At 54.8% G+C, this 27,951-nt stretch overlaps 1 protein-coding gene across 1 annotated transcript in view; it reads left to right on the forward strand.

Moving 5' to 3' along the window:
• Positions 1-556: 556 nt before the first annotated feature.
• The window catches only part of CCDC33 (coiled-coil domain containing 33), a gene marked incomplete at both ends in the record, with an annotated part of 117,379 nt that continues 89,984 nt past the window's right edge, over positions 557-27,951 (forward strand). Inside the window, 8 exon segments of the mRNA XM_082850569.1 lie at positions 557-743; positions 746-841; positions 1,665-1,708; positions 1,710-1,790; positions 1,794-1,970; positions 1,974-2,021; positions 25,200-25,217; positions 25,221-25,361. Of these exon segments, the coding sequence (XP_082706695.1) occupies positions 557-743; positions 746-841; positions 1,665-1,708; positions 1,710-1,790; positions 1,794-1,970; positions 1,974-2,021; positions 25,200-25,217; positions 25,221-25,361 (792 nt within the window).

Below are 27,951 nucleotides of genomic sequence, written 5' to 3' on the forward strand. Positions count from 1 at the left end.
CCAGGAAACAGACACTCCCCCAACTCAAGAACTCTAGGGAATGAACAGGCATGTGGAGATAGGCTCTCCTGGAAATGGGAAGCCCTGATTACCCCATACCTGTGTGCTCCCCACACCGGTACTCCTTATCCCTGACCCTGCTCTAATTTTTCCATAGAACTTATCATCATCTAGCAGACATCATGTTAACTTACTTTCTATATTTAGTGTTTACTTTTATCTGTCCCCACCTCCCTCCCCCACTAGAAGATAAGCTTCAGGAGGGCAGGAATCTTTGGTTCACTGCTATACTCTAGATGCCTAAAATAGTGCCTGGCACACAGTAGATGCTCAATAAATATCTGCTGAATGAACAAAAGCTAAATGGGAGGAATCCATTGCTGCCTTTTTTCCCTGGGACGGGCCCAGCTTCCTGTTGTTACCTGGGTTCTCCTCAAACAAACAGAGAAACGTGGGGGTATGGCCCTGAGCGCCCAGCCAGTAGGCTTTCAGACTGGGCCCAGGCAGGGACTTGGCTGGGAGGGGGCAGCGCTCAGCCCGGGGCTCAGTCCCTGACATGGGCATGGCCTTCAGGGGGCCTGAACCCTGGGTCCCTGCATCCCTGCTGAGCCAGAGGCTGAAGGCCGAGGAAAAGACTTTGTACCTGGAGTTTGAGGTCTTGAGTGTGGGGTTTAACAAGGAGGGCAGATACGCCCTGCGGCTGTCAGCTGAGAGGCCCCAGCAGGCCGGCTCTGGGGCTGGGGTGCTGCCTGCTCTGCTGTCACTGATGTCGTTGAGCAGAAAGACCCTGGCCGGAGCCTCACCCTCACCAGGAACAAGTTTGTCTTTACTTTGCTTAAAGGTATGAAGTAAGGGTGGAGGCTGGGGAGAAACAGGGACCCTGCAAATCCTGCCTGGCCCCTGTCAGGGACTCCCGGGAGCCTCAGGGGAACTGGGAGGGGCGGGGGCAGAGCTCCAGATTGAATCCCAGAGCTCTGCCTGTGTCACTTGGGCCAAATTGACCCTCTGTGAGCCCCTGCCTCCTTCAGTATGACACAGGGATGCTGACGCTGGTCACCCAGGGTTGGGTGAGGAAGAAATGAAAGGACAGCTGAGGAATGGCTTTGTGAATTTGTAAGAGCTGAGCACACAGCAGGTTCGGGGCCAGTCCCACCGGCCATCACACTGAGTAGCCTTAGAGCCACTGGACTGTGGGTAGGCAGGGTAGACAGAGAGATGGAGACCTGGGCCCAGCCATCAAGTAGAGAGGCAGGAATTCCAAAGAGAGAATAGTTAAGTGACCTGGAAAGAGCAGAAGATCCATACCTAGACTGTGAAGACATCCAAATGGGCTTCCTGGAGGAGGAGGCACATGCAGGAATAGGGAACCTAAGTTCCAGGCCTTCATGTGGTCAGAGATCAGAGTCAGGTTGAACTCCTCCCTCTGGGTGGCAGGACCCAGGACCATCTCACAGGCTAAGAGCCCTCCACTCCCTACATTAGTAAAGGGAGGGGGCCATGATTGGGGCCTGAGAGGGGGTCATCCACAGGGAAACCAAGCCTGGCTTCAACTCAAAGGCCGGGCAGCCCGGGTTTCCCAAGGGCCTTGCCTGTCCTCCTCATCCCCTGGGGGAGGCAGAGAGAGACCCCAGAGACCACCTCTGAGACCCCTGTTCCCTACCCAGCTTTCTGCAAGAATGATGGACAGCACAACGCACAGCTGCGCCTGAAGGCTGAGCAGGGCCTCCGGAAGGGCGGCCCAGAGGGTGGGCGAGGCCATTTTTCCCATCTACCCGCGCCTGGACCAACCCTGAATGAACCTCTCGGCCCGGGAGCACGAGGACCCGCACCACTACTGCGGCAACCTGTCTCTGCTCCGGGCCAGTGCAGACCCCACGGCCTGCCACTGCGGGGGCCTGGCCTACAGGGTGGCCTTCCACATGCACCGGGCCCCTCAGCCTCCTGCCACAAACTGGCGCCCCAGCGCCAGCTAGCCAGAACCAATGTCACCGCACCCAGAGCCCCAGCTGCCCGGGCTGCAGGTGGGTGTTCCCTGGGTCCCCATCAGGTTCTAGCATCACTGCTCCCCCAGTTAGAAGACCTGTGTCTTTGATAAGCCTGGCTGTCCCCACAATCTTTCACTGAGCAGAGCAGCAGGACTTGCCAAGCTTGCCTCATTCAGTTCTTAGGAACAAGCAGTCTGAGGGTGCAGCAGGGAGTCCCAGTTTGAAGGAGGAGACAGAAAATGGAGCAAAGGCCACACAGATCAAGGACATCACTGGGTGGGGCTTCTCTGCCCAGTGGGTGAGTGTCCCCTGAGACCCTTCCGTCCTCAAACTCACTCTCGCACGTTCTCACCAGGTTTTGAGGGAGGCCTGGAGTGACCAGGAGACAGAAGTCTCTCTGTGCCCACACTCAAGCCCATCTAGCTCCCACCACGGCCAGGAGGGACTCAGCCCTGAACCAGGACCCTGGCAGCCTCAGGCCCAGGTGACAGGGTCTAGTCCTTGTCCGAGCTGAGGAAGGTTCCCCAACGCGACAGTGTTCCGCAACCAGTGTGTCTGGTGGGCCTCACAGTCAGTATAGATAGACACTAGTAGAGCAAGCAGCCCATTTCACAGGTAGAGAAACTGAGGATCATCCCCAAGGATGCTTGATTCCATTTAACGCCAACAACATTTCCTGGGGACCTTAGTGCACAAAAGTGCACGGAATCCAAAGCTAGGTCAAACCCCAGGTTCAAGATGCCACCTGGCTTGAAAACAGTCTGGCGTACTGTGGGCATCACATGGTCCCACAAGTTATGTGCTGGAAGGAGAGCTCTGGTGAGGAAGTGTGTGGGTCTGATTTTGGAGCCTAGGAAAGGTGTTTCAGAAGAGATATCATTTGAGGTGAATCTTTCATTCATTCATTCCCTCATTCATCCGTTCATTCATCCATCAAACATTTGTTAAGTGCTGACTCTAACAGATCCCATGCTAGGCGGGTAAGATTTAGGAATGGCAATTCTGGACTTTGAGGAGCACATTCCAAGGAGGAGGGACCAGAATGAGCTGGCTGAAAACGAAAGGGTTTGGCTAGCAGCAGAATGAGCTGAGGTTGAAACCAAAAGTTTACAGCCAAAGGTGCCTGGCTCTCCTGCAGCACCTCCACCCCACAGCGCATTGGTCTAGGCTGAAGTGGAGCCCACTGTGGTGGGCTGAGTTGGGCTGGAAGACGGCTGATGGATGGGAGAAAGTGGAAGGAATCAGGGACAGTGACAAAAGAGCTAGGTGGATGTTCAATTCAGGAGGCAATGGGGGACCACCAGAGGGGTTTGTGCATGAGAAAGACAATCTGACCCGTGGTTTAGACAGAGTAATCTGGCAGAATGTGCCAGGAGAACTGGAAGGACGGACCAGGGACCAGGCACCGACTTCTCTTGCCCAGGTCTCAGTCTGTTCCATGGACTACTTTGGCCCCTGTTTATTCATTCATTAGTCAGTCGATCAACAAATACTTTTGACCACCTACTGTATGCCCAGCTCTGTGCTGGGTGCTGAGGAGACAGCGGTGAGCTTGATAGATGATACCTGGGTTCCGACATGTTCTACAGTTTGTTACAGGACTAGATATGCAAGAAGCTCAGAGCTCAGGGAGAAGCAGTCCCCTGCTGTCTATGTCCCAGCATGTCCTGGCCACCTGAGCCAGGGGACACGTGGACAGTTCTTTGCAGGCCGCAGCTCTGAATGCCTCTGAGGGAGGGTGGGACTGCTGCAGGGAAGGGGGACTGAGATGGCTGAGCCAGCCCAGGCAGCTCTAATTTCTGTTATTTAATGCTGTCATTTCCCTGCCGTTCTCCCTCTTAAAGTGTCAGATGTCTGCTTCTACCAAGACAAGAAAATGGCTTTCAAGGGAGAGGAAAATCGCTTCCCTCCTGGGGGTGGGGTCAGCCATCACAGCCCTGACAACAGGGCCAGGAAGCCAGGGGGGAACAGACAACGGAGAGGGGTCCTTCAGAGGATAGAGGGGCTGTTTCTTTCAGCTCAGGCAAACTCATCCAGCAGTTCAGCCTGAGGAAGGAGGGGGGCACCTTTCTGGTGTCTTTGGAGGCTCAAAGACACAGCTGGTAGGACAGCACCATGACCAGGCTCTCAGCGCGGGGTGGGGCCGCAGGCTTTCCTCCGGGCCTGTGGCCAGCTCCCTGGGGAAGTGGATGTGGCCTAGAACCACAGGGATCCTTAAAACCATCCTCCCTCCCCTCCTTGCAGATAGGGAAAATGAAGCCCAGGATGGAAGGACTTAACCCAGCTCTCTTTGATTCTCAACTGAAGAGGAGGAGATAGCAATCTTGGGGCGGGTGAGGCTGGTGAGGGGAAAAGGCGGTGAGCAGGACAGATGAAGAGGAGGGAACTGCATTCTCGAGTGTAGCTCAACTTCAGCAATATTCAGTTCAAGGCCAGGAATGGATTTTAGGCTACAGATGCCAATGGATAGACTCAAGGCCACCTCATACAGGAAGCCTTCCCTGCATTGATTTTGTCCCTTCCAAACTAGCCTCGGTCCTGTCCGGTCAGGCATTTCAACCACTGAATCTATTCAATTTCAAACTTTATTGTAAGCTGACAAGTTGCTCTCCAACTTGTGTGTCCGTTTGTTAAGCCAGAACTGATGATGGTCATGGGTTGAGAGATGGGATAAGTGTGGAGCCGGAGCAGAGGGCAGGGGGATTACTAATGCAGCGATCAAGAGTGAGTAGGGAACAGGAGGCAGGGCTCGGTGTGAAGCTTCAGTGACTGACTTTGAATCACTTTGCTTCTCAGCCGTGGCTCACAGGCTTCACAGCCGTGGTCATAGCATTCCAGAAATCTTGGCGACTCTGCTGGGACAATGAATTCCCCTGAGCTAACATCTTCCCTTCTTCAGTACTCACGTTTCCTGTTATGTGTGTGGGGAGATGGGGAGGTGGTGGGATGGGGAGGGAGTGGGGGTTGCTGGTAGTGTGGGCTTATGCCCCATGAGTATTTCCAGCAGGTACTAACAGACACCGGGGTAGAGATCACTCCCTCGGGCCCTGACCCACGAGTTGGGGGACTGGGCTGTGCAGGCAGTGGCTGGAGAGGGAAGTTTACTGTGCATGGGAGGGAACGAGCTCCAGGTTTCCTGCCAGCTGCAGTGTCCTCTAGCGGCTTCCTTTCTGGGCGGAGCTCCACCAGACTCATCCTGTCCCTTGACCCTGCCTCCTGCGCCTCTTGGCGGGTTTGAGACCACAGGGCTGTGCCACCCCGGCACCCCCAAGGCCCTTTCTCCCCAGGGCAAGAGAGAGTTCATCTGACCAGAATGAGGGTGGCCTGTCCAGTGCCAGGCAGGGTAGGTCCCCAAGGATGAGGGAGGCAGCGGGGTGCAGGCCAATCTGGCAGCTGAGCCCTTGGGGGTGACTCCCGCTCAACTCTTTTAAGGGCATATGAGGCCTCCTGGGGAATTATGGGGCAGGGGAGGCCACAACTACTTTGGGCTGGGAGCCGCAGGGCCCTCAGGGGCCGCAATCCCTCCTTGTACCTCACTCACCTCTCTAAGAGATCCTGAAGGCGGAAGGACAAACTCCTGCAGGGCAGCGCCGTTTAGGAGGGAAACTATGGACTGGAAATTCCCAGTCAAGAAATTTCGGGAAACATGAACTTTAAAATTCCTTGCTGGTAGCTCTGTGAGCCATCCTGGGGGCTCCTTCATGCTAGGCCCTGGAGCTTCCTCCCACGCGGGAGGGGAGGGGGGAGGGGGAGGGGAAGGAGGGGGAGGGGAAGGAGGGGGAGGGGAAGGAGGGGGGAGGGGAAGGAGGGGCGAGGTGGGCTCCCTCCCCTGCATTTACCTCTTGCAAACAATCGCACTTTTGTTTCAAGGAAATGATTCTGTTCCCGAGGAGCCTTTTAAATGATGCTTTCAAGGATCTTTTTTTTTTTTTAATTCTTTCCATTTAAAACATTTTTTTTTTGCCCTGGAGGGGAAAAAAAGAGAAGAAAAAGCTCATAAAGCAATCACCAAATGCAGCGCCTGGCTCTAATGCTGTGGCTTCTGATTGTGGCTTTGGCACCAACAGGCTGGGGGGGTTCATAAAAAGGAGTGGAGGGGAACGAGCAGTCAGTGGCTCTCCTGGCGTCCCTGCTGCCTGCGGTCCCCGAAACTCTGTCTCTGCGTCTGTGTCCCTTTGTTCCTTCCTTCCTCCCCTCCCCCACCCCCCTCTCTGATTCTCTCCATCCTTTTCGGGTCCCAGTTCTGGCTAGATCTCCAGGCCAGCACACTTCCATCCCCAGGTGTCTTTCTGCCTTCGGGCCAGAGCACTCCAGGCCCTCACTCTCTTCCCCTTCCTGCTCTGCTTTTCAATTCATTCCGCCTTTTATTGCGCACTATTGTATATACTATTTCTGTTGCCCTGGAGATGGGAACAGTTCTAGTGGGGAAAGGCGCACACACTGTTGGATTTCATTAACATTCCTGCCCGGTTCATCTGGGGTGGGGGTGGGGAGCTGGCCTGGCGGGGGAGCTGGGTACTTCTTTGCTCACGCCCCTACACCTCAGTGCCAGACCTTCAGGGTCAGTGTCAGGCTTCCCTCCTGTATCCAGTCTCATGGTGGAGGGGGATGCCCACAGCCATTTCACAGGTGGGGAAACAGAGGCTTGGACTGCTACTAACAAGGTGGGAAAGGTGGGAACAGGTTAGATCAGGACTGCTAACCCCCTCCCAAGCTAATGCTCCAGTCCCTCAGTATTGGGGCCCCAATGTCACCCTTCCCCCTCCCTTCCTGTGCTCCATCACATACGGAGGATATGAGCAGGTCAGCTCCTCCTTGCAAATGAGGCAGTTTTACGGGCTTTAGAAAAACACTCCAATTGTTCCCTCAATTACCCCGAGTGGATTGAATATATTAATCTCTCTCTTAACTCGAGTGAGAGACTCGGCTGCTGCCCCTCCCCCAGCCACCAGCACCCCTCCACGAGCACGTGCTGCGGAGTGACTCCCAGCCCCTGCTCCCCTGGTCTGGGCCCCAGATCAGGTCAGCCTGGGTCCAGGCAGCATACTTCTGCTGTGCCTAATACACACACACACACACACACACACACACACACACACACACACACACACACACACACACACACACACACACACACACACGGCTGCTTTACATTTCTCTATCAATTCTCATTGATTTTGCTCCTTTGCTGCTATTTGGAAGAGCCTTTTCCTTGTGTAAACTCAATCAAGGGGCGAGGGTGGTGGGAGAGGACTGCGGGCAGCTCCCCCTTCTGCTCCTGTGACAACTGCCTCCAGCTTAAACACACTCTGCCCCAGGCGGCTGAGCTCCGTTAAAAGCTACCTGAGGTTTCCCTTTGTAGCTCAATTTTCTTTTATTTCTGGGGAACAAAGGCACTGTCAAGACGTTCCCAGAGCGCGCTGTCACCCATGCAGGGAGGGGTGTGGACCCATCACCAGTCGCCGAGGAGAGCTGAGGCTGCAGGAGAGGCGGGGTTGGCCAGGGCTGGCCCCAGGTTGGGGGGCAGGGGCGGTGAGGGCCGTGGCCAGACCCTCCTCGGGAAGAGAAAGGCCCTTGGCTATTTGTACCACAATGACCCTGCAAGCTGCCTGCTGTCCCTTCTGGCTCCTGGGTGGCCCCGAAAGACTTTCTGCCCACAGGGGCCTCCGAAGGGCCTCAAAAGTCCCTGGACATAGTGGATATGACCTGAAAATATGTAAGTTGGGGGGGCCCCATATTTATGTCCTTGCCCGAGCCAGTCTCTTCACCCCGCCTGCCTGATTTCCAAGTCTCTATATATGCCTTTGGAGTCGGTGCCTAGAGCTCAGACGGGTGGGTTATAGGAGAGTTTGGGGTTCAGCCAACTTGCAGTGAGAGGCAGGTACAGTGGGGTCAGGTGGATCTGGGTTCAGGTCAGTCTCTAACATTTATTTAGTAGCTGTGTGACCTTGTGCAGGTCATATAACTTCCCTCAGCCTCCATTTTCACATCTGTAGAATGGGGGAGAGCAATGCCCTCTGTTGCTGGGAAAATTAAATGAGCTGGTATATGGTTAGCCATGCCCTGCAGGCAGGGTTTAATAGATGCTCTTCTAGTAATGAGTTGGGATGTCTGTACTAGGCAAAGCAGATGCGTCTGGGCCTCAGTTTCTGCATCTAGAAAAGAGGGTAGCTCCTGCTTGCCTAGCTGGCCTCCCATGGGAAGGGTGTTGGGAACTTGTGAAGCCCACTGTCTCTGGGACCTGGGTACCAGTTTTCAGGGTTGAGAAGGCTGGATCAGCCTGAGCGCTGGTCTGGGAAGAAACTCCATTAGCAGATTGTTGTATCTGAAGCGCACCAGATGGCCCCGCTGCCCCTCCCCCATCACTGCCTTCCCCCACCCCAGCCAGGGGCTGCCGCTGACTGACACCTCCTGGAGGCCCTGTGTATGTGTGTGTGTGTGTGAATGTGTGATATGTGTGTGGTGAAGGGGAAATGGAGAGGAAGGGGGTACCTGGCTCTGATGTCCTCCCAGCCAGCCCAGGCCCAGCAGCTGAAGGGCTCCGGGGTTGGGGGGGGCGGGGGGGATACTATGGTAGCCTTCTCATCTCCAGAAATTACCTTCATGTGAAAGGAGGGAGGAGTGGCAGGAGGGTCCAGTTGTCATGCCTTTTAGGGTCATCTTTCTCTCTTCTCCCTCGCTCACACCCTTGGAAAGTAGATGTTCCCCCAACAGACACTCGGGAACACAGCCACTCTCACAGACGTGCAGACACACAAGGACACACACATGTTGGATATACACAAACCCACCACATCCTGGACATGCAGAGACCCACTGCCCACATCACAATGATAGATTCATACCAGCTCATTGACGGACATACATGGAGCACACCCCCTCCCACACACAGACCCATACCTCCTCGGGACCCTCCTGGCTTTATCTCTGTACAAGCCCTCCAAGTGCAGCCTCTAGCAGAGGAGAAAGAAGCTTTGGGGATATGGCATGTATGATGTATGAGGTTAAATTAAAACCCCATATGAAACCAGTCTTCAATAACTGGTCTCTAGGACTTCCCTCGTGGTGCAGTGGTTAAGAATCTGCCTGCCAATGCAGGGGACGTGGGTTCAATCCCTGGGCCGGGAAGATCCCACGTGCCGCCGAGCAACTAAGTTCATGCACCACAACTACTAAGCCTGCGCTCTAGAGCCTGCGAGCCACAACTACTGAAGCCCACGTGCCTAGAGGCCATGCTCTGCAACAAGAGAAGCCACCGCAATGAGAAGCCCGTGCACCTCAACGAATGGTAGCCCCTGCTCACCGCAACTAGAGAAAGCCCATGCACAGCAACGAAGACCCAACGCAGCTAAAAATAAATAAATATTTTTTAAGAAAAAAATAAATAACTGGTCTCTAATATTAAACAGCGGATGGGGGAGGGCAAAAGGGAAAGAAAGTTGACAGTGCCCAGTTGGCCTGCCATGGCCCTGGTGAGGGGTTGGCCCGTCAGGAGTCAGCCGAGACACCCCAGCCTGGGTCCCCGGCTGGTTCTGCAGAGTCCCTGGGCTCAGGCGCAGCTGAGGCCAGCAGGATGGATGGCGGATGAGTCAGGGGTATCCTTTCTCTACCTGGATCTGACAACCTGTCCTTGGGTCCAATGGTCCAACCTCCCTTGGCCCACAGTGATCATCTGTCCATCCAACCATTCATCCATCCACTCCCCAGAAGTAAACAAGGTAGCTGATCTCCCAGCCCTTGGGGAGCCACCAGGCTAGGTGGGGAGAGGAAATAGGAGGAGTTGGAAGACCATGACTTAAAAAGCTCACTGTGAGGGCTGCTGGAGCTTGGGGAGGAAGCCATGGGCATGAGCTGGGTGGTCATCAAGGACTCAGTCTGCCGTAGGAGAGCCAGTTCTGACTGGGAATCAAAAGACCTTGATTTAGGACTCCATTCTGCAGTTGCATAAGAGCTGTATGACTTTGAACAAATCACTTACTTCCCTGGGCCTCAAGTTCCTCATCTGTACAGTGGGCAGAGCAGTACCCACTGACACGGAGGTTGTGAGGCTCAGGTGAGGAAGAGGGTGAAAAATTGCTTGGTTCGTTAAAACCCACCTCACAAATGGGGAACATCTGATCCCTGCCTCAAAGAATGGGTGTGATTCCAGTAGGGACTGAGGAGAGTCCTTTTCAAGCGGAGAGAACAGGGTAAGCAAAGGTGTGGGTGCATGAGGTGTGTGAAGGAACAGCAAGAAGGGAGAAAGGATGGAGTGGAGAGAGCGTGTTTGTGGGATGAGGAGTTGCAGGGGATGCCGAGGGAATGGAGGGTCGGTGCCAGCTCCCAGGCTCTGAGCCCTTTGCTATACCGTTTGCCCAGGCTGCTCAGAGCCAGGCTGGCAAAGGGGGAAGCTACAAAGCCCATTAGAGCACTGCACGGGTCTTGGGAGGTGGGCAGGTTAGCCTTGATAATGTCCATTTTCTGGAGCAAGAAACTGAGCCCTTGGGAAGTAAACCATTTACTCATGGCTTCCTATTGACTTGGTAGCAAAGCCAGGCTAGAATCCAGGTCCCCACCATATATTTTGCTTTTTCTGATACAGTCATCAGCACAGAGGAGGGAATGACTTGTAGTGTTCTTTCCCAGGGAGACTCATTCTTCAATGGGCTTTCTAGGCGACATGACAGGCTCATGGGCAAGCATTTGGGGAAACAGATTTCTTCCCGGTGGCCCCATCTCACACCAAGTCCAGCCCAGACAGATTACTCAGTGTTAAGCTGACCCTAACAGCAGTTGCTCATTGTTGTACCGGGTGGTTTGGGAGCAGGACTGGGGATGGGGTTGGGGCTGTCAGTGCCTCAGAGTCCCCAGGCAAACCCCCTGGCCTACTGGAGTTGGCTGATGACACCTAGAAAAAAGTGTTGCATAAATAGCCCCAGCACAGAATTAAGCCCTTACCCACCCTATCTGAGGAGTGAGAGTGAGTCACTGCCGAGAAGATGCTGTGGATCGACACCGAAGCTGGATTCAGGCGTGAATTCAGATCCCTGCTCTGCCTCATACTTAGTGCTCCTGATCAAGTCACTTCACTTCTCTGACCCTCTGTTTTCTCCTCTGTAATATGGGGATAATGATGCCTACTTTGCAGTGTGATTATGAAGATTAAATGATATGCTAATCTGACTGCATGCAGTCCAGGAGCCCTTCCTGGAGGAGAGGGGATTCCAAATAGATTCCAATTCCAATACGGATAAACTGGAAGGCACCACTGGAAGAATACAGCTTCGGAGGCAAGAGTGGGACACACATTCGCACCCCTTCTATCCTTGCAGGGAGGTGTGTCGATTCTTCCACCCAAGAATTATTTGTTAAATCCCGATTCTCCTCCAGGCCTGGCCTCTCAGAGTCCTCAGGGAGATAAGACACCACAGTGAGACCACTGCAGTCATGGGTACAGGAAGAGAAGCAGCTGGGCTTACCCTGGGTGAAAGGGTGAATGTTCTCCTTTAAATTCCTGCTCTGCCTCCTTCCAGCTATGGGACTTCTTCTCTGTGGCCCTCTTTCTTCATCTATAAAATGGGAATAATGACAACAGTCCCCTGAACATGTAGTAAATTTAAAGAACACACTAAGTGCTCGGAAAACTTAACCTATGATTATTATGCGGAGTGAATGGCAGCCTGCCAGGTAAACAAGGGCTGGGGGGCTACATTCCAGGCAGAGGGAACAGCCTAGGCAAAGGCCCAGAGGCTTGAGAGGGCATAGTTTCTTTGGGAACTCGGGGAGGTAAAGAGTGGTGAATGCTGGGGCAGGTGAGGGGCCAGATCTTGGGGGCACGTCCTCCTCAGAGGGAGAGAACTGAGTCTGCCGCCCCGCCCCCGAGCAGGAAGCCTCCCTTGAATCACAGTTGGGAGGTGGTGGAGGCTGGGTGGAGCTGAGGCCCTCGGGTGGGGATTGTTGCAGAGGATATTATTTTAATCTTCCTCTTAAAGCATAATTGCTTTTCGTCGGTGGGTGTTCTGGGACGCGCCTCCCCACAAGATTGCTTTCCAGGCTCCTCTCCTCCAGGAGACAGGCAGGGCTGGGCCAGCTCCATGCTGCATTAATACGCTGCAAATGCGATTTCATGGCCGCAAATGAGATTAGGGCCAGAGGCTCTGCTCTCTGGTAGAGACGGTGGGCAGCCGGTGTGGACGAGGGGCAGGTGCTGAGGAGGGAATGAGAGAGAGGGAATCAAGGGATCCCAGCAGGTAAAGCCTGAGTAAGCAGTTTCTTGTAACTGGAGCTCCTCGGACCTGCTGGCTCATTCCAGCTGCAGAGTGGGCCCTGAGGCCCCATCCTGGGAGTGGGGTGCTCTGGGCTGTCCCTCCCACCCCCAAACTCCCCACAAGCACCTCATTAAGGCAGAGGGCTGTGATGACAAATGCGGGTTCTACGGCCACATGGCCTGGGTCTAAGCTTGGCTCTTCAGCTCCTGGTACTGCCTCTGTTTTCCCATCTGTAAAAGGGGGTTACAGTTGTACCTACCTCACACGCAGTTGTGAGCACCGAGTTAACAGATGTAAAATGCATAGAATAGTGCCTGGCACATAACAAGCGCTTGTTAATCGTTAGCTCTTCTTATGAGGTTCACACCAAATATTCATGCCCAAGTAGGGGAAGAAGGCCCCTGAGGGCTTGTTCTCTGGAAGAGAGAGGGCTATTTGGGGAGCAGGCATCACCGTCCCAGGCTGAAGTGGGGGCATCTGGGGAACTAGCGGAGAGGAGGGAAGCATCTGATGCTAACGTCATCCCTCACTCATTCAATGAGCACCCGCCTGACACCAGTTCTGTACCAGGCAACAGCCTGGGCCCTGGGGACAAGGCGTCACCAGGCACAGTCTCTACCCTCAGAGGAGACAGACCCTCTCCCAGAAAAGTCAACAGTGGGTCATGAGCCAGGCCAGGGGGAGGCCCAGGGGCTATGGATCTGATGCCCCTGGGTGGAAGTGGAGGCAGTGGGGGAAGGTTTCAGGGAAGATTTGCCCGAGGTTGTTCCATGTGTGTCTTGAAGAAACACGATGAATTATTCAGGCTGGTAGAGGGAGGACAGTCCAGGCAGAGCTTAGGTGAAGGCCAGGAGGCTGGAGAGACCAGAGCCCTTTCAGGGGACTGCAGACGTGTAGTGTGGCTGGAGCGTGGGTGTGAGGCAGGGATCGGCAGCAATGAGGCTCGAGGGGCTGAGGCGAGCCGAACATGAGGCTCCTGAGAGAGTCAGCATCTCTCCTGAGAGCAGTGGGGCCTACTGAAGTGTTTACCAAAGCAGAGGAGGAACTTGGTCAGACTTGTGGGTCAGAAGAGTTGGGGTGAGGGAACTGGTTGAGCCTCCTGCCCACCCCCCCCTCAGGCCTCTCTGCCCTGCGTGGACACCTCGACCTTGGCAGGGTCCCTCTTCCGCCCCCTCCTGATGGAAGGGAATAGCAGGTGGCCTTCCCCGTTTACCCCTTTATTCAGTCCTTTGTTAACGAGTTATTGATTCTGCAAAAGAAAAATGCCCAAAAGCCACGTTGCTTCTTTAGCAAAGTGATTCATGGCACGATGATGGGACCTGGGCTGCCCCAAACAAGAGCTCTGGTTACCAATGCTGAGAGGACTCCTTCAATGTGGTGATCAATAAACATGCCTGCTGAGCTAAGGGACGCGGTGTCAGCCCACAAGGAGAATAGCATATCCGTGACAATCACCCCAAGTCTCCCGTTGCACAGCTGGGGCCGCAGGGGCTCCGGATTGGCACAAACTGGCGTAAACATGGGGGAAGCTCGGTTTTCTGGGCCACCTGCCACGTGCCAGGCGTCCATTCTCTCACCTGATCCTCACCGCACCCCTGCAAGGTAGATTCTCCTTGCTGCTTTGCAGGTGAGGAATTGAGGCCCCAGCTGGTCAAAGGACTTGTGCAAATGCTTGTTGCTGGGGCTGGAGGGGCCCCAGTTAAAGCCTCGCTTGGCGGATTCCAGGCCGGTGGATGTTTTTTGCTGCCCAGTGTGATGGTGCTGGGCCAGGCTGGTCAGTCCTGAGGGACAGAAACGAGGCGCAGTGACAAGTTTGGGACTATCAAGTAAGCCATGATGGAGGTACATGCATTAGGCCCAGGAGCCAATGACTGAGCAGATCCAGGTCACCTCTGCATAGTAGGGCACCAGAGGAAGGTCAGAGGGCAGCCGCCCAGTGCCTCCAGGATCCACCACCCAGACAGCAGACAGGCTGCTTTGAAGGGGCTTAGCTGGAACTGGGAGCTTGATCCCAGGCATAGCCCCGAAGCACCAGGACTCCACCAAACAACACTGCCACGCATTTGTGCTGGATACAATGGCCTCCTCTGGACACCCCAGCTTCTGCCCTGGTTTACAGGGGCCTGGCCCAGCCGTGCCCAGTGAGCCTCCAGGATGCGCCACCTCTCTCTCCTTTGACTCTTGGTGTCTGTGGACAGCACTGTCACAGAGCAGCTCTCTGGCCCCATTCAAGAGGTCGGGTGTTTTCATCTCTGACCTTGACCTTTTACGTGTTGTCCCAGTTTTAGGAGTGAAGGATGGAGAGATGTGACCCCTTGCCCTGGGAGTAAAGGAAAAAGCAATATGCTTTGGTGGTTATGACCACAGGCTTTGGATCCAGCAGATCTGCATTCGGACCCCAACTCTGTTGCTTCAAAGTTGGGACAAGTCCCTTCATTTCTCAGAGCGTCTGTTTCCTCTTCTCTAAAATGGAGTAAAAACAATAACTCCTGGGGCTGTGAGTGTGAGGATGAAATGAGACAGTGAGGTAAACTCTGGGCACAGCGCCTGGCACAAAGTAAGAGCTCACTCATCGTTAGCAGGGTGTGAAGATGTGGAGGTGATGCATGGCGGCAACACCAGGGTATTTATCAGATGAGCGCTCAGGCCCACAAAGGGCTCACGCAGCAGGAGCATCAGTTGAGGGCCTTGTAGGAAAAAGAAGGCAAGAGGGGGGACGATGACCTGGAGGGGCAGCTGTATGGAGAGTGCTGCCTGCTAGGCAGGGTGGCCCTGGGGAGAGGGACCAGCCAGCCCAGAGAACCAGCCAGGAGGATCTTCCTAGCTCCCTGATGGCCCTCCCGTAAACCCAACCCAAACAGAACCCACTGAAGTGGCCACATGGGTCAGCCTCCTGGGCACAGCGCAGGGTGGAGAAGAGGGAGAATGGATGTACGGTACAGATGGGAGCCGCCCAGCACCATAGGTGACGGGAGAGGACCCTCCTGCCACACTCACCTACTCCCCAGTTGGAGCATTCTCAGAGTGGCCCTGTCCTTGGGCTGCTTCTTTGGTGTGGGCGGGACTAAGGGCAGGAAGGAGGACAGGCTGGAGGGAACCACAGAGAGAGGGGCTTCCGGGTGCCCCCAGCAGAGCTCTGGCTGCAGTGACTTAAGCTCAAACTCTGCCCAGTGCCTTAAGGGGTAGGGTGTGAAATGGCCCCCAGGGGCCCCAGTGGGAGATGAAATTGAAGCACAAGGTGGAGCCAGTCCTCCCCTACTCACCCCCAAATCTCTCTGCAGAAACTCCCGGGTTGAGCCTCAGCTGATGTGAGGTCAGAGCAGCCCCTGATGACCCTGACCTAGCGGGCTGTGGATTCACCACTGTAATCTGAGGAGGGGGCCCTGCTGGAGTCTGCCATCCTTCAGCCAATGAGTGAGCATCTGCTGTATACACTGCTGGTGCTGAGGGGAAGTGGCATTTGGAGGGTAGAGGCCCTCGAAAGGAACTACCTTGGGCTTCCCTGGTGGCACAGTGGTTGAGAGTCCGCCTGCTGATGCAGGGGACATGGGTTCGTGTCCCGGTCTGGGAAGATTCCACATGCCGTGGAGCGGCTGGGCCCATGAGCCATGGCCGCTGAGCCTGCGCGTCCGGAGCCCGTGCTCCGCAACGGGAGAGGCCACAACAGTGAGAGGCCCGCATACTGCAAAAAAATAAATAAATAAAATAAAAGAACTGCCTTGGCTGACAATTGCCAATAACTTGGGGAGGGGCAGGCACTTGACCTCAGGTTTATTTCCTATCGGGAGTGAACTCACCAACACAGGCACAGGCAGGTGTTACCGTGGACAGAGGACTGTTCAGAGCAGGAGAGAAGGGGGCTCAGGAAGGCTTCCTGGATGAAATGTCTTGAGCTGGACCCTGAGGATAAATTGGATTTAGGTAGGAGGGGAGAAGAGATTTCTGGCGAGGGGGCTGCCTGGAGAAAGGTGGCTGTGGGCATGGTCTTGGAAGCTGGGAACAGAGTGGGTCTGGGGAAGAGAAGAGGGAGGCTGGGATATCTGAGGTGGGGGTGAAGGCTCAGGCACTGGGGGGAGACTGCACCCTGCAGACATTTCTCACTTTTCTGGCCCATTTCTTCTGGGGACAACCTGCCAAGTCCAAGGTTGTTTAGCAGGGAAAAGAGCGAACATTTCTAGAGAACTTAAATGAGTATCAGCACTAAGGGCTTGACCGGCATTGTCTCTTTCAGTCCTCAAAGCTGCCTGGTTTCCCCACTGTATAAAGAAGGGAACCAAAGCTCAGAGAGGGTTAGTATGTGAACCAAGATCACACAGCTATTGGCTGCTATTTGCTACAAAAATTACACTAAATTTCCACCTCATCTATCCCTTCCCTTTCCCAGAAGCCCAATTCAACTGCCCAAAAGAAATGGAGAGAAAGTGATGGGGGTGGGGAAGTGGTGGTGAAAGAATGCGGGAGGTGGAGGGGTAGGCTCTTCCTGCTGCCCAGCAAGCCCAGTGCAAAGCCAGCGGAAGAAGCAGGACCCCTCCTTCCCCAAGAGCCAGCCTCAGATCCAGTGTGCAGTGACTGTGGGCTCCCTAATGGCTGTGTTTAACCCCTGGCCCTACCAAATGATGCAGCACCAAGTGTTCTCTCCTGAGGGGAGGGGTTGGGTAGGGTTACTTATTAGCCGTGAGATCAATAATTACCTGCTTCCCCTAACAGTGGAATCTCCTTGAGTCATCAGAGCTTGGGGCTGGTCCCCTGGGCAGGGGAGCAGAAGGTCTTCTGGACATTTGGGGAGCAGGCTCATTTCCCTTGGCTGGGGGAGGCGGAGTTCCCCTTCCTGGGAAAGGGCCATGAGGCAGGTAGAAGAGCCTGCGCGGGAGGGGGGATGGGGTTCGTAGTGTTGTTACGTAGGAGAGCCACATCCAGTCCCCAGGCTGATGGCCGTCTCACTGGTGAGGAGTAAGCAGTTCTGGAGGGAAGGTTAGTGTAGCACAGGAGTGAGTGTCCCAGGGGCCCTTGGTCCAGGGAGCCGGGCAGCCAGCGAGTGAGGCGGTGGGAAGGCCCTCTTTCCGTTGGCTGCTGAGTGTGCAGGGCTCAGGGCTCACTAGGGCTCTGGAGCCAGACGGCCTGGAACCAGTGCCCAATTGCATTATCTTCTTCCCAGGCAGGAAGGCCGACGGGCTGGGAGCTGCAGCTGTAGAAAGCTCAGATGCCAGCGGGGAGCTGCGGGGCAGGGCAGGCAAGGCAGTTAGGGCGCAGGATTTAAGGAGGTGTGGCGGCAGGCGCTTGGGACTGAGTGGAAGGGGGAGGCACTCTAGGGAGACTGGGGAACCACCCACTGAGGCCTTCTCCATGCATGCTCGATTGTGACAGTGTCGGCCCAGGCCTGGGAGGGGAGAAACCTGGAAGCAGGACTCACAGCGTGCATCCCCAACCATCTGGGTGACCTTGGCTGGTGACCTTTCAGTTCTAATCAAAGGTGAGTCCTCAGCTTTTCTGCTGCCAGGGTGGGCCTGCTCTTGGCCCCCAAACCAAGGAAAATGGGAAGAACCCTCCGTATGGTGTCTAAAGCAGCTGGCAAAAGAATGGGGCAGGCCACAGGGGTCTTCCAGACATCTCTCAACCCCACCCCGTATTGATCATCCTTTGAGGCCAGTTCACACCTCGTCTCCCCATGGAGCAGACTCCACCCCCATGCCAAGGGCCAGTCACTCCTCATTCTGCCATCTCATGGTGGCAGAACCGTGCCCGGCACGTGGTAAGTGCTCAAAAAAAAAAAAAGAGTCGTTATTTATGTAATCATTTCTTGTGGAGCTCAGAATTGGATCAGTCGTAATCTTTGGTCCATATTCTAGAACAATTGTTGACCCGTACATAGCCTTCTTTAGTTATTTCTCATTTATTTTCAATAATATAATGAACACCTCTTAACTGACCACCCAATCTAAGGGGACAACGTCACAATACCACATCTACTTATTTCCCGTTCTCTCCCCCATCTTCCCACACACCCTCCAAGAGGAAACCATTCTCCTGAACTTTGTGTTTATTACTATTATACAAACAGAAGGCTAAAGGCATCCAAAGAGGCAGGATGCCGGCAGGTTCACTAACAGAAATAGCTGTTTTTCCAACCAAGCTGCAACTTCCTTGCAGGCAGTGTCTGGGTCTCCTCCTTTCCTGCACTGTGGTCAGCATGTGACTGGGCACACAGGACCACTGGTGAATCTTGGTTGATGGGCTGTTTGGGGTACCCAGAGCAGGAAGGATGAGGACTGAATGCCGGAGAGCAGGCAGGACACAACCCCAGGAATAGGAGGAAGGGCTTCGGACTCCCCCGCCACTGCACCTGACAGGTGTCTGTGTGACTTCCGCCCTGCCCTGTGATCTCACACAGTGTTGCCCAGGTGACCCAAGTGGGTGGAAGAGCTCACTGCTTTTCCAGGTCTGGGCAGAGAGTGGTCCACCCCTATCTTTACCTTCTGGGGGTTCCAAGAGCCGATTGCCCAGCAGCTGACCCCTGCCCAGCTGGCCATGGCCCAGAGCCCACACATCACCTCCGCTCGCAGAATGTCTCCCTGCTGAGAAAGTGCCAGACACTTGCCCTCCCCCTTCCCCCTGCCCAGGTCCCAGAGCCGGTGTCATACTGTGCGCCACCCCCAAAGACCCCAAGGTACCCAGGCCAGCTGTCTGAGCAGGACTGATCACCCAGCAATACCAAGTACTGCTCCTCAAGATTGGCAAACAAGGCCAATCACTCCTGCCCGCAAGAGGATGGTATGGAAAAAAGAAAAAGGTGAGGCCTGGGGGCATGGGGCGTGCACCTGCATGAACTCATCTCTCCTTCAAAGTCCCTTATTTTGTTTGCTCCTGAATCATGACAGAAGCTTCCTTTCTCTGGGCCTCAGTTTTCACAGCTGTGAAATGGGGAAGGAGGTAGGCGCTGTGGCTCTTCCCGGTGAGGTGTCCTATACTCCTGGAACACATGGGCTCTGAAATGCGGTGTGCCTGCCGGTGTCATCAACTCAATCTCGTGATTTCTGCCCATCTCCCTGTGACCCAGAGAGAAACGTAGCTTGAACTGGGTATATCACACCGCCCCCCACACACACACATACACAGCCTGGAAAGGAGTTTTTGTCCTCTTGTCGCTGGTGTGTCACAGAGGCTCCGAGAGCCTATTGCGATGGCTCACCGTCATCCTCCAAGATCCTCCAGGAGATTCCCAGGTTGCTGCCCGGGCAGTGCCCATGCCCCACTGCTCCACCGTCTCCCGGCCCTGGCCCAGCCCTCTCCCCGGGCCACAAATGCTCCAATGTCTGGAGAGAAGGGATTTTTGTCTGTTTCCATCACTACTCTATTCCCAGTACTCAGAAGAGTGACTGACACATAACAGGTGCTTAATAGCAGTGACAGAGCAGCATGACCCTTACTTGTGCTAACTGGCAAGGCTGAACCCATGCCCTTCACTGTGCCACTTGCCAAAGGTACACAGGTAGTTGCTAACTAGGGAACACCCTCTTTGCAGTTACACTCTTATGTCAAATAAAACAAACTGCTAAGGGTACCGAGACCCCAGTGCGGTTTCTACTTTATTACCTTTGACTTTGGTGTCTCTGGTTCCTTGTATTCTCTGCCCATAGCTGGCTCCTCCTCTTGACTCCACCCTCCTGCTTTAAGCCTCCTTCCGGAATGTCAGACACGTGGGACCAGGCACCCAGCCAGCCTGACCTGGGGGCCCTAAGCTGCCAGGTGGTTCCGGAGCTCATTCCCACCTGCCCACCCAACCAGATTCGGGGATCCAGGGAGGGTGCATGGGAGCCCTGAGAAGGAGCCAGATTTGTTTTATTTGATTCATAGCTTTGGGAAACATTTTTGATAGCTGGGTAGAATCCCATATAAGGATGTTCATAATGTACATAATTACATGTCACATATTAATATCACATATTAGTATTTCTTTGTGAGTCCTCCACTCATGTCTTTTTTGTTATGGTAATGTTTACAGGTTTCAGTGTTCTTTGTGTATGTATTAGGGATATCCATCCTTTTATATATACTGCAGATATTCCGTCCAGTTTGTCTTTTTTTTTTTATGTGTTGTGCTGAATTTTGAAACATTATAGAAGTTGGCATGGATTTTTTAAAAATAAATTTATTTATTTATTATTTTTTGGCTGCGTTGGGTCTTTGTTGCCGCGCGTGGCTTTCTCTAGTTGCAGCGAGCCGGGGCTACTCTTCATTGTGGTGGGCGGGCTTCTCATTGCGGTGGCTTCTCTTGTTGTGGAGCTCGGGCTCTAGGCACGCGGGCTTCAGTAGTTGTGGCACGTGGACTCAGTAGTTATGGCTCACGAGCTCTAGAGCGCAGGCTCAGTAGTTGTGGCACACGGGCTTAGTTGCTCCGCGGCATGTGGGATCTTCCAGGACCAGGGCTGGAACCCCTGTCCCCTGCATTGGCAGGTGGATTCTTAACCCCTGTGCCACCAGGGAAGCCCCAGTATGGATTTTTTAATGTAATCATATCAATCCTTTTCTTTATGATTTTTGACTTCTGTGTCCTTTTGAAAAGCCTCTATTGCTCCAAACACCACAACTCCTATTGTTAGTACCACGTGCTAGTACTAGCTACTCGGGTTATGAGCTTTAGAGTGTATACATTGTGGCCCAGAGAAAGCACATCACATACAAAGGACGGCTGGTGAGAGAGGAGAGTAGAGACAGCAGGAAGTGGAGGTGGATGGACCCTGGTTCTATTTCCGGCTCTGTGCCTGTGAGCTAAGCTGTGTGCTTTGGTGCAAGGGCTTTTGTGTCCCTGAGCCTGTTTCCTCACCTATAGAAGGGCCTCACCATGGCCGTCATAGCTCCCAGGCAAGTTTAGATGCTGAAACGAGAAGGAACATGAGGGACCATTTTCAACTCGAAGCCCTGGTGATAGAGCTGAGGAAACAGAGGCCCCTGGAGTGAATTAGCCCAAATGACTATTCCCAGCCCAGTGCCCCCTCCTCTGGCCACCATCAGAGCCTCTCCAGTGGCATGGCTTTCAGATCCAGGGGCATCCTGGAGGGTGGAACTTGGCTTCCTTACTTCCCATGGCCTCCCAGATTGCCGGGCAGAGGAGTGGCCAGGGAAGGGTGGAGGAGACTGTCTTCTTCCATCTCTCCCTTCAGGAGAACCAATTTAAGTCCCTTCCCGATAGGCCATTAACTCCTTCACTGCTGGTGCAATCTTCCTAATCCCTCCCACCTTGTCCCCTCCCCCCAGCACACATATCCCCAAATGCCCTGAGTGATGGGCAGTCACAGGTCCTTCAGGACATCTGCTGGCTAATCCTGGCTTATTGAGGGAAAGGCAGGCTGTCTGGAGGGTAAGACATTGGAATTAGCAACTTCTGAGCCTTCCCACATGCCAGGCCCCAGTGGAGCAGCTGAGAGAGCTGTGCTTTGGAATCATAACCCTTTTCTGCCAGTACCGGCTGAGTGGCCTTGGGCAGTGGTAAACCAGCTAAACCTCTGCCTAGAAATACTGCCCACTGATTTCCGCACCCTAGCAGTGCTGCATGAGTCAACAGGGAGTAAACCAGTGGTGTGTAAGTATCCAGCTCTGCTCCTGGCCTGCAGGAGGTGTCTTCGGGGGAAGTGAATTCCCTTCCTTGGGCTCATGTCACCCCTACAGATGGGTTTGTAGGACCTCATACTTAGTTTCGTCATCACCCACAGTTCACTGCCCCACATGTAACCCAGCCTGTACATTTTCTGTTCCTTGAAGTCTCCAGTGTGGGCCTGGGAAGGGTGGGGCCTGAAGAGGACATCAGTCCTGATGCCGGCACACGTCTGAGGGAAGCCTGCAGATTCCCATCCAAACATAGGCAGGAAAGAGGGGAAGGCAGAAAAGTTGGCCGACTGTCCCCCCTTGAGGCCTTCTACTTGGCCCCAGGCCTCCCTGGCCCTGGGCCCAGCCTGCCCAGCGGACACACGCCTGCAGGCCTCCCCAGGAGGCGCCAGCCCGGCAGCGGGCCTCACGCCCAAAGGTGAAGCGTGACCAGCTCTTGTCAAACCCCCTGCAAACTTTATTTCCCGGACAGTTGTCCCAGAGGGAGGCACAGAGGACATAGAGGGCGCAGAGGATGCAGAGGACGTAGGTGAGGCACCACTCATGGCCTGGTCTGCCAAATGCCTGGCTGGACTTGGGGCTGCCAGGGAGTCACTGAGAGCCTTTGGGCAACTGCCATGCTGCTGGGCCCTCACTTCTGGGGCCCTAGGGAACTCATCACAGCAATCAGGGGGCTGGAGCTACCATCTTAGGCAGTTCCTGGGAATCTGGGAGTGGGAGGGACGTTAGTCACCTCTCCTGACCTCACTGCAAGAACCTCAGGCCAGTTATTAGGAAGGCTGAATTACAAACCGTTCCAGATATCCCCATTGACCAGATGGGAAAATTAAGGCTCAGAGAGGTCACCTAGAGAGTTGGGGGCATAGCCGGGCTGAAACCTAGGTCTCTTGACCCCTAGGCTGCTAGTCATGCTCCTATATCACCAAACCAGATCAAACCTGCTGGGGAGTGAGTGGGTTACGGGGTGTGCAGTGAGGGTAGAACACTGATCTATGAGGGTAGGGGGTGGCTTTGTGGCTGCTTCTCCTTCCTTCCCCCTCCACCTGGCAGGCATTCCTTCTGAGTACTGACCTCCCTCCCCCTCCTCCCGCCCTGGCCTGGCAGAGGAACAGGGGAGGAGGGGGCAGCTTTCAACACCTCTGCAGATGGCGATGGCTTCTGCTGAGTCCTGGGTTGGGGGAGGGGCTCCTCAGCCAGAGGAAGGGAAGGAGAGTCTCTGTAGGGCTGTCACTTCTGGGGCTGGGGAGGGGGGTGATGTTCTCACCTCCTAATTAGTCATCTTGTTAGGCAAGGACCACAGCCTGTACCAGGAAGGTCTTTCTGAGAAAGAGTCAGACGTGCAGGAAGTGAAGGAACAAGCCGCAGAGATGGACATGTAGGGAAGAGCAGTCCAGGCAGAAGGGTCAGCCAGGGCAAAGGCTGGGAGGCAAGAGCCAGCTTGGTGGTTGCGAGAAACCACTAGAAGGCCAGTGTGGCTGGAGTGAGTGGGCAAGGGGCCCAGAGATGAGACGAGGGCAGCTTCCTGGAGCAGAGTGCATCGTCCTTACAGGCCACAGTGAGGCTCTGTGTGAAACAAGGAGCTGCTACTGCCGGATTTTGAGCAGAGAAGTGATGTGGTCTGGTTGAAATTTGCAGAGGATCACTCTGGCTGTTCTGTGAGATGGGGCAGGGCAGAGGGAGGGCCAGAGCAAACAGAAGCGAGAAAGCAATGAGGAGGCAAGTGCAGGAATTCCATGTCTTGAATCCAAGTGGAGATGGTGAGAAGAGGTCAGATTCTAGACATGGTGTGAAGGTAGAGCCGGCAGGAGATGCTGACAGATTGGAGTAGCGCAGGGAACTGCATGAAAGAACAACCATAAAAAGCTCTCCCCTTTGCCTAGGCCCGGAGGCTTCCCAGAGTCAGAAGTCAATGTGGCCGGGACCCTCGGGCTCAAAGGGGGAGAAGTGTATGGGGAACCTGGACCCTCACAGAGGAAGCAGGGCAACTTTCAGACGGTCTGGTTTAAGCACTCATCGTTCCATTGGGGAAACCGATTCTCAGAGCACAACTGGCTTAGGGTCCCGCCGTGGTGAGAGGTAGAGCTGGTTTAAAGCCAGCCCTCCAGACACTCAGTGCTCATCAGGACGGAGTCAGGGGACCCAGCCTGCTGGGGCTGCCACCAGCACAAAGCCTGCCTCGGACCAGGCCCTCCTCTTCTCTGGGCCTCTGTCTCACATGGTTCTCTATGGTCTCCGTGGACTCTTCCCGCTCTGAGGACTCCGCCACCCCTGCCACAGCCTGCCCTGAAATGCAGGACTGACAGGCCAAGCTTCCCAGATAAGAGGGTCAGCCCCCAGTGACGCCCTCCCCCAGGGCCCCATCTCCAACCTGAAGAGGTCCACTGCTTCTCCCCCAGGGCCAGGAGGGCCTCTCACATCAGCTGGTGCTGATTAATCAGCGGGACGGACGGAAGGTGCGGGGGTGGCCTCCTGCCAGATGAGGCTTAACCTGGGTCAACTGTGTCAACCCCCCGGGACTGGGAATGAGAGCCGGGCAGCCAGTGCCGAGAGAGGACAGGACACCTCAACCTCAGCAGCCCCACGTCCACACCCTGACTCTGCTACCCTCCTTGGATTCCCCACTGCCTCCGGAGTCCAACTGAGCCTGCCCTGGGCCTTGGTAAGCTCCCTCCCTTTCCCACTTCGCTGTCTTGGTTCAGGGTTCTGCTTTCCAGCGTGTGAATCCACAAGATGCTGAGCTGTTGAGCTCCTGCACGTATGTCTGCTTGGGGCAAGCGGCCTAGGAGGCCCCGTGTGCAGGCAGGCACCTCTCCTCCTTCCTGGTCTGCAGGGTTTTCTGGGTAGACGAGGGATGAGGCATCTGGGAAAGACACATTCATTCATCCCTACTTAATGCTTTGGGTGACTCCATGGATGTGGAGAGGCTTTGTAAACTGTAAAGCGCTGTGCACAGGAGGGACCTGAAGTGACAGCTGGCCTGGGGTGAGGTTGCAGGGGCAAAGAGGGCCAATTGCTAGAACCTCAAAAGTAGGGCAGGATTTAGAAATTACAGGCAAGGATACCAGCAAAAGCAAAGGCTTAGAGGTGGGATTGTACTTGAAAGGTGAAGTGGCCTGTCTCATTCTGCAGGCAGTGATAGATCCAGGACTGGAGGAAGCAAGAGGGAGACAGACACGTAGAGTGTGGGGCAGAGGTAGGGAGAAAACGGGCTCAAAGGTGACTGCCCCTGTAGTTCCAGACTGGCTGTGGGGCTGACAGAGGAAAACAGCCACTCGGAGGGGAACCGAGAGGGGGCTAGAGTTATAGGGAGGCAGTAAAGGGAGGTGAGCACACTGGAAGCGGCGCTCAGCCTTGGCTTTCCCCACAGGTCACCGAGGGCCCAGAGTAGCCCACGAATACCTCCCAGAATGTGGACTCTGTCATCAGCCACCTGTCTCCCTCTGATAAGGAGGTCATCCCAGTCACTCTCCATGGGGCCACCAACCTTCCTGCCTCTAAGGATGGCTCTGAGCCATGGCCCTATGTGGTAGTGCAAGTAGCTGGCTGAGAGTGAGGGCAGGGGACGGTGTCCAAGCTGGAGCAGAAACCAGGGTACGGGTATTTGGAATATGAGCACCCAAAGGGCTGGGGAAGGAGGGAAGAGCCACTCCGTGATACCACAACCAGCTGACCAGTGTTTGGCCACAAATCGGCCTCAGTGGGGCAGGGCCCGTGGATGCAGAGGTCTGGGCTGGACTCAGTGGGAGGTGATGGTCAAAGGAAAGAGAAGGACTAAGGGCTGCTCTCCCAGCCTCTGAGCGCCCCATCTTACCATGCCCAGTCCTAGGGTAGGATCCTCCTCCTTGGCCCCCACCACTTCTCCGGTCATTTCTATTACAGGTGCTTCCCTAGTTCCTTCTGATCCTTTAATGCACGCTCCCCTCCAACCAGCCGGAGTCAGGGTACACACTTCTCACAGCCCGGTATCCAAGCGAGGCCTGCCATGCCATGTCCACATCCCCCTTCATGGGCCTCACTTCTCCTGGAAGGGTATCGGGGTGACAGAGTCTCCATCCAGCCAAGCTTCTGTATGGATGTTGGATATCTACTCAGTCTTGATTATAAAGCCCCGTGCAGTAATCCCCTCCCATGAGCTTGCCATCCCTTAGCCCCTTCTGTAGACACTGGGAGCCACTGGGGCCTCCCCACCAAGTTACCTACCCCTCCCCATCTCTACCAATACCAGCAGCATTCAGTGCCTGCCTACAGGCTTTGCCCACATTTTCTTTTGGGGAGTGCCTACGCCAACATCTGCCAAAATCCACTTTCAAAGCCTTGTCTGCGAGCCTCCCCCTCCAGGCGCCCGTCCAAGTTGAGCTCTCTCTCCTTTGGAGACGGACAGCAGTGGCAACACTGGTCTGACGTACTTTATATAAATGAAGTTATGTGCTGCTCCTCTGTCCCCTAAACTGGGGCTCCCACGGACAGATCCCATGTCTCCCTCTCCATTTCCCCAACAATATGCCCGGTATAGGCCTGAGCACACTTAGGGGTCAAGGAGCACTGAGGCAAACACCCCAGGTTACTATGACAACAACCCCTCCCCAACACACACACACACACACACACACACACACACAGTGAAAGTGGGATAGATGAGGTGCTGGAGCCCAACAGGTGAAACGCTTGTCTCCAAAGCCCCATTTCCCCTGCCCAGCTCCTCGGCCCTCCCCTCCCCCGACTCCATTTCCGTGGTGAAGAAGGACAGGTGGCTGAGAGCAGGCTTGGCAGGGAGCTCGCCTTCTCCCCTCAGCTATTTCCATAAACCAATTATCGCCGATCATCTCAGGAGATTGAGGCCCCGCCTATCACCAATCCAGCTTGGGCGGTGGGGCGGGGAGTTGGGCGGCCCCTGGCTCCTCCACAGAGCCACCGCGACCTGCGCCATCACCCGGTTGCCATGGGAACGCGCAGCGGGAGCCAAGCCGCGGAGCCTGGGTGAGGGGTGTGGAGGGGTTAGTGCATCCGCGCACCCATCTCCACCCAGAGAGGGGGCAGGGAGCAGGGCCTAGGCGAGCCTGCAGCCTGCGTTCCAGGGCTCCGGGCGGCTGAGCTGCCACCAGCCGAGGAGGTGCTAATGAGATGCAAATGAAAGCAGAAGGGAGGGCTTCTGAGAAAGAAGGCCCAGCTGTCAGGACCTGAAAAGGGCTTTCAGTGCGAGCCCCCCGCCCAAAGCAGGAACCCCAGAGGGAGGACCGAGACCCTCAGAAGCCCTAACCCCTGGAAAGGATATGATATCCGCCCCTCCACCATGTCTGATTCCAAATACACAGTAACAGAGCATATAATAGGCATGAGCAAATCCACCAAAGTTTTCATTTTTCTCACAATGAATATTTCAATGCTCAAAATATATATTATATACTATATATATTAAATGCTATTAAATCATATTACATGATATATATTGAATATATATAATTTTATAGTCTTTCAAAGCATTTTTTTCTCATCTTTTTGTTGCCTGTGTTTTGGTGCCCTCAGCTCGGTCTCCTGGCTTCGTTTCCTACTTTCTTCCATCCCATTTGTCTCACCTCAGACTGGGAATGGGGTCCTGGAGGTTCTTGTCTCTGCCGAGCTCCCTCCTCCTCTCTGGGGTGTTGCATCCTCAGCAGGCAGGCCCATTGTGGGGCCCCGAGGTGGGGGAGGGTTGAAGCACAGGCCCGAGAGTGCCCCAAAGCCACTTACTCAACCCATTAGTAAGGAGCAGAATACGGTTCAGGTCCAAGATGGGGCCTCCCTAGTTTGGGGTGTAGCCACTTCCCTCCACCATGCAGGCTCTAGCCTTGAGCCGATCTAGTAATAGGGTGTGTCCTCCAGTGGCAACTATGACAGACCAACAGGTCCACTTGGCTCATCTTGTGGTCGGTTCTGCCTCTTTCCAGCTAAGCCATTGACTTGCTTCCAACCTGACCCCACTTCTCCACTGAAATAGCTGTCTCTGAAGTCACCAGAGATCATCATGCCTAGTTCTCCTTCCAGTGGGTATCTCATCTTTCGCGGTCTCTCAGTGGCATTAACCCCTCATGACCACCGATTGTGTTGGCGGGCCTTGCTGTTCTTGGCTTCCGAGATGCCCT

The sequence above is a fragment of the Leucopleurus acutus genome, assembly GCF_964270905.1.
Source record: "Leucopleurus acutus genome assembly, chromosome: 1".
Lineage (NCBI taxonomy): Eukaryota > Metazoa > Chordata > Mammalia > Artiodactyla > Delphinidae > Leucopleurus > Leucopleurus acutus.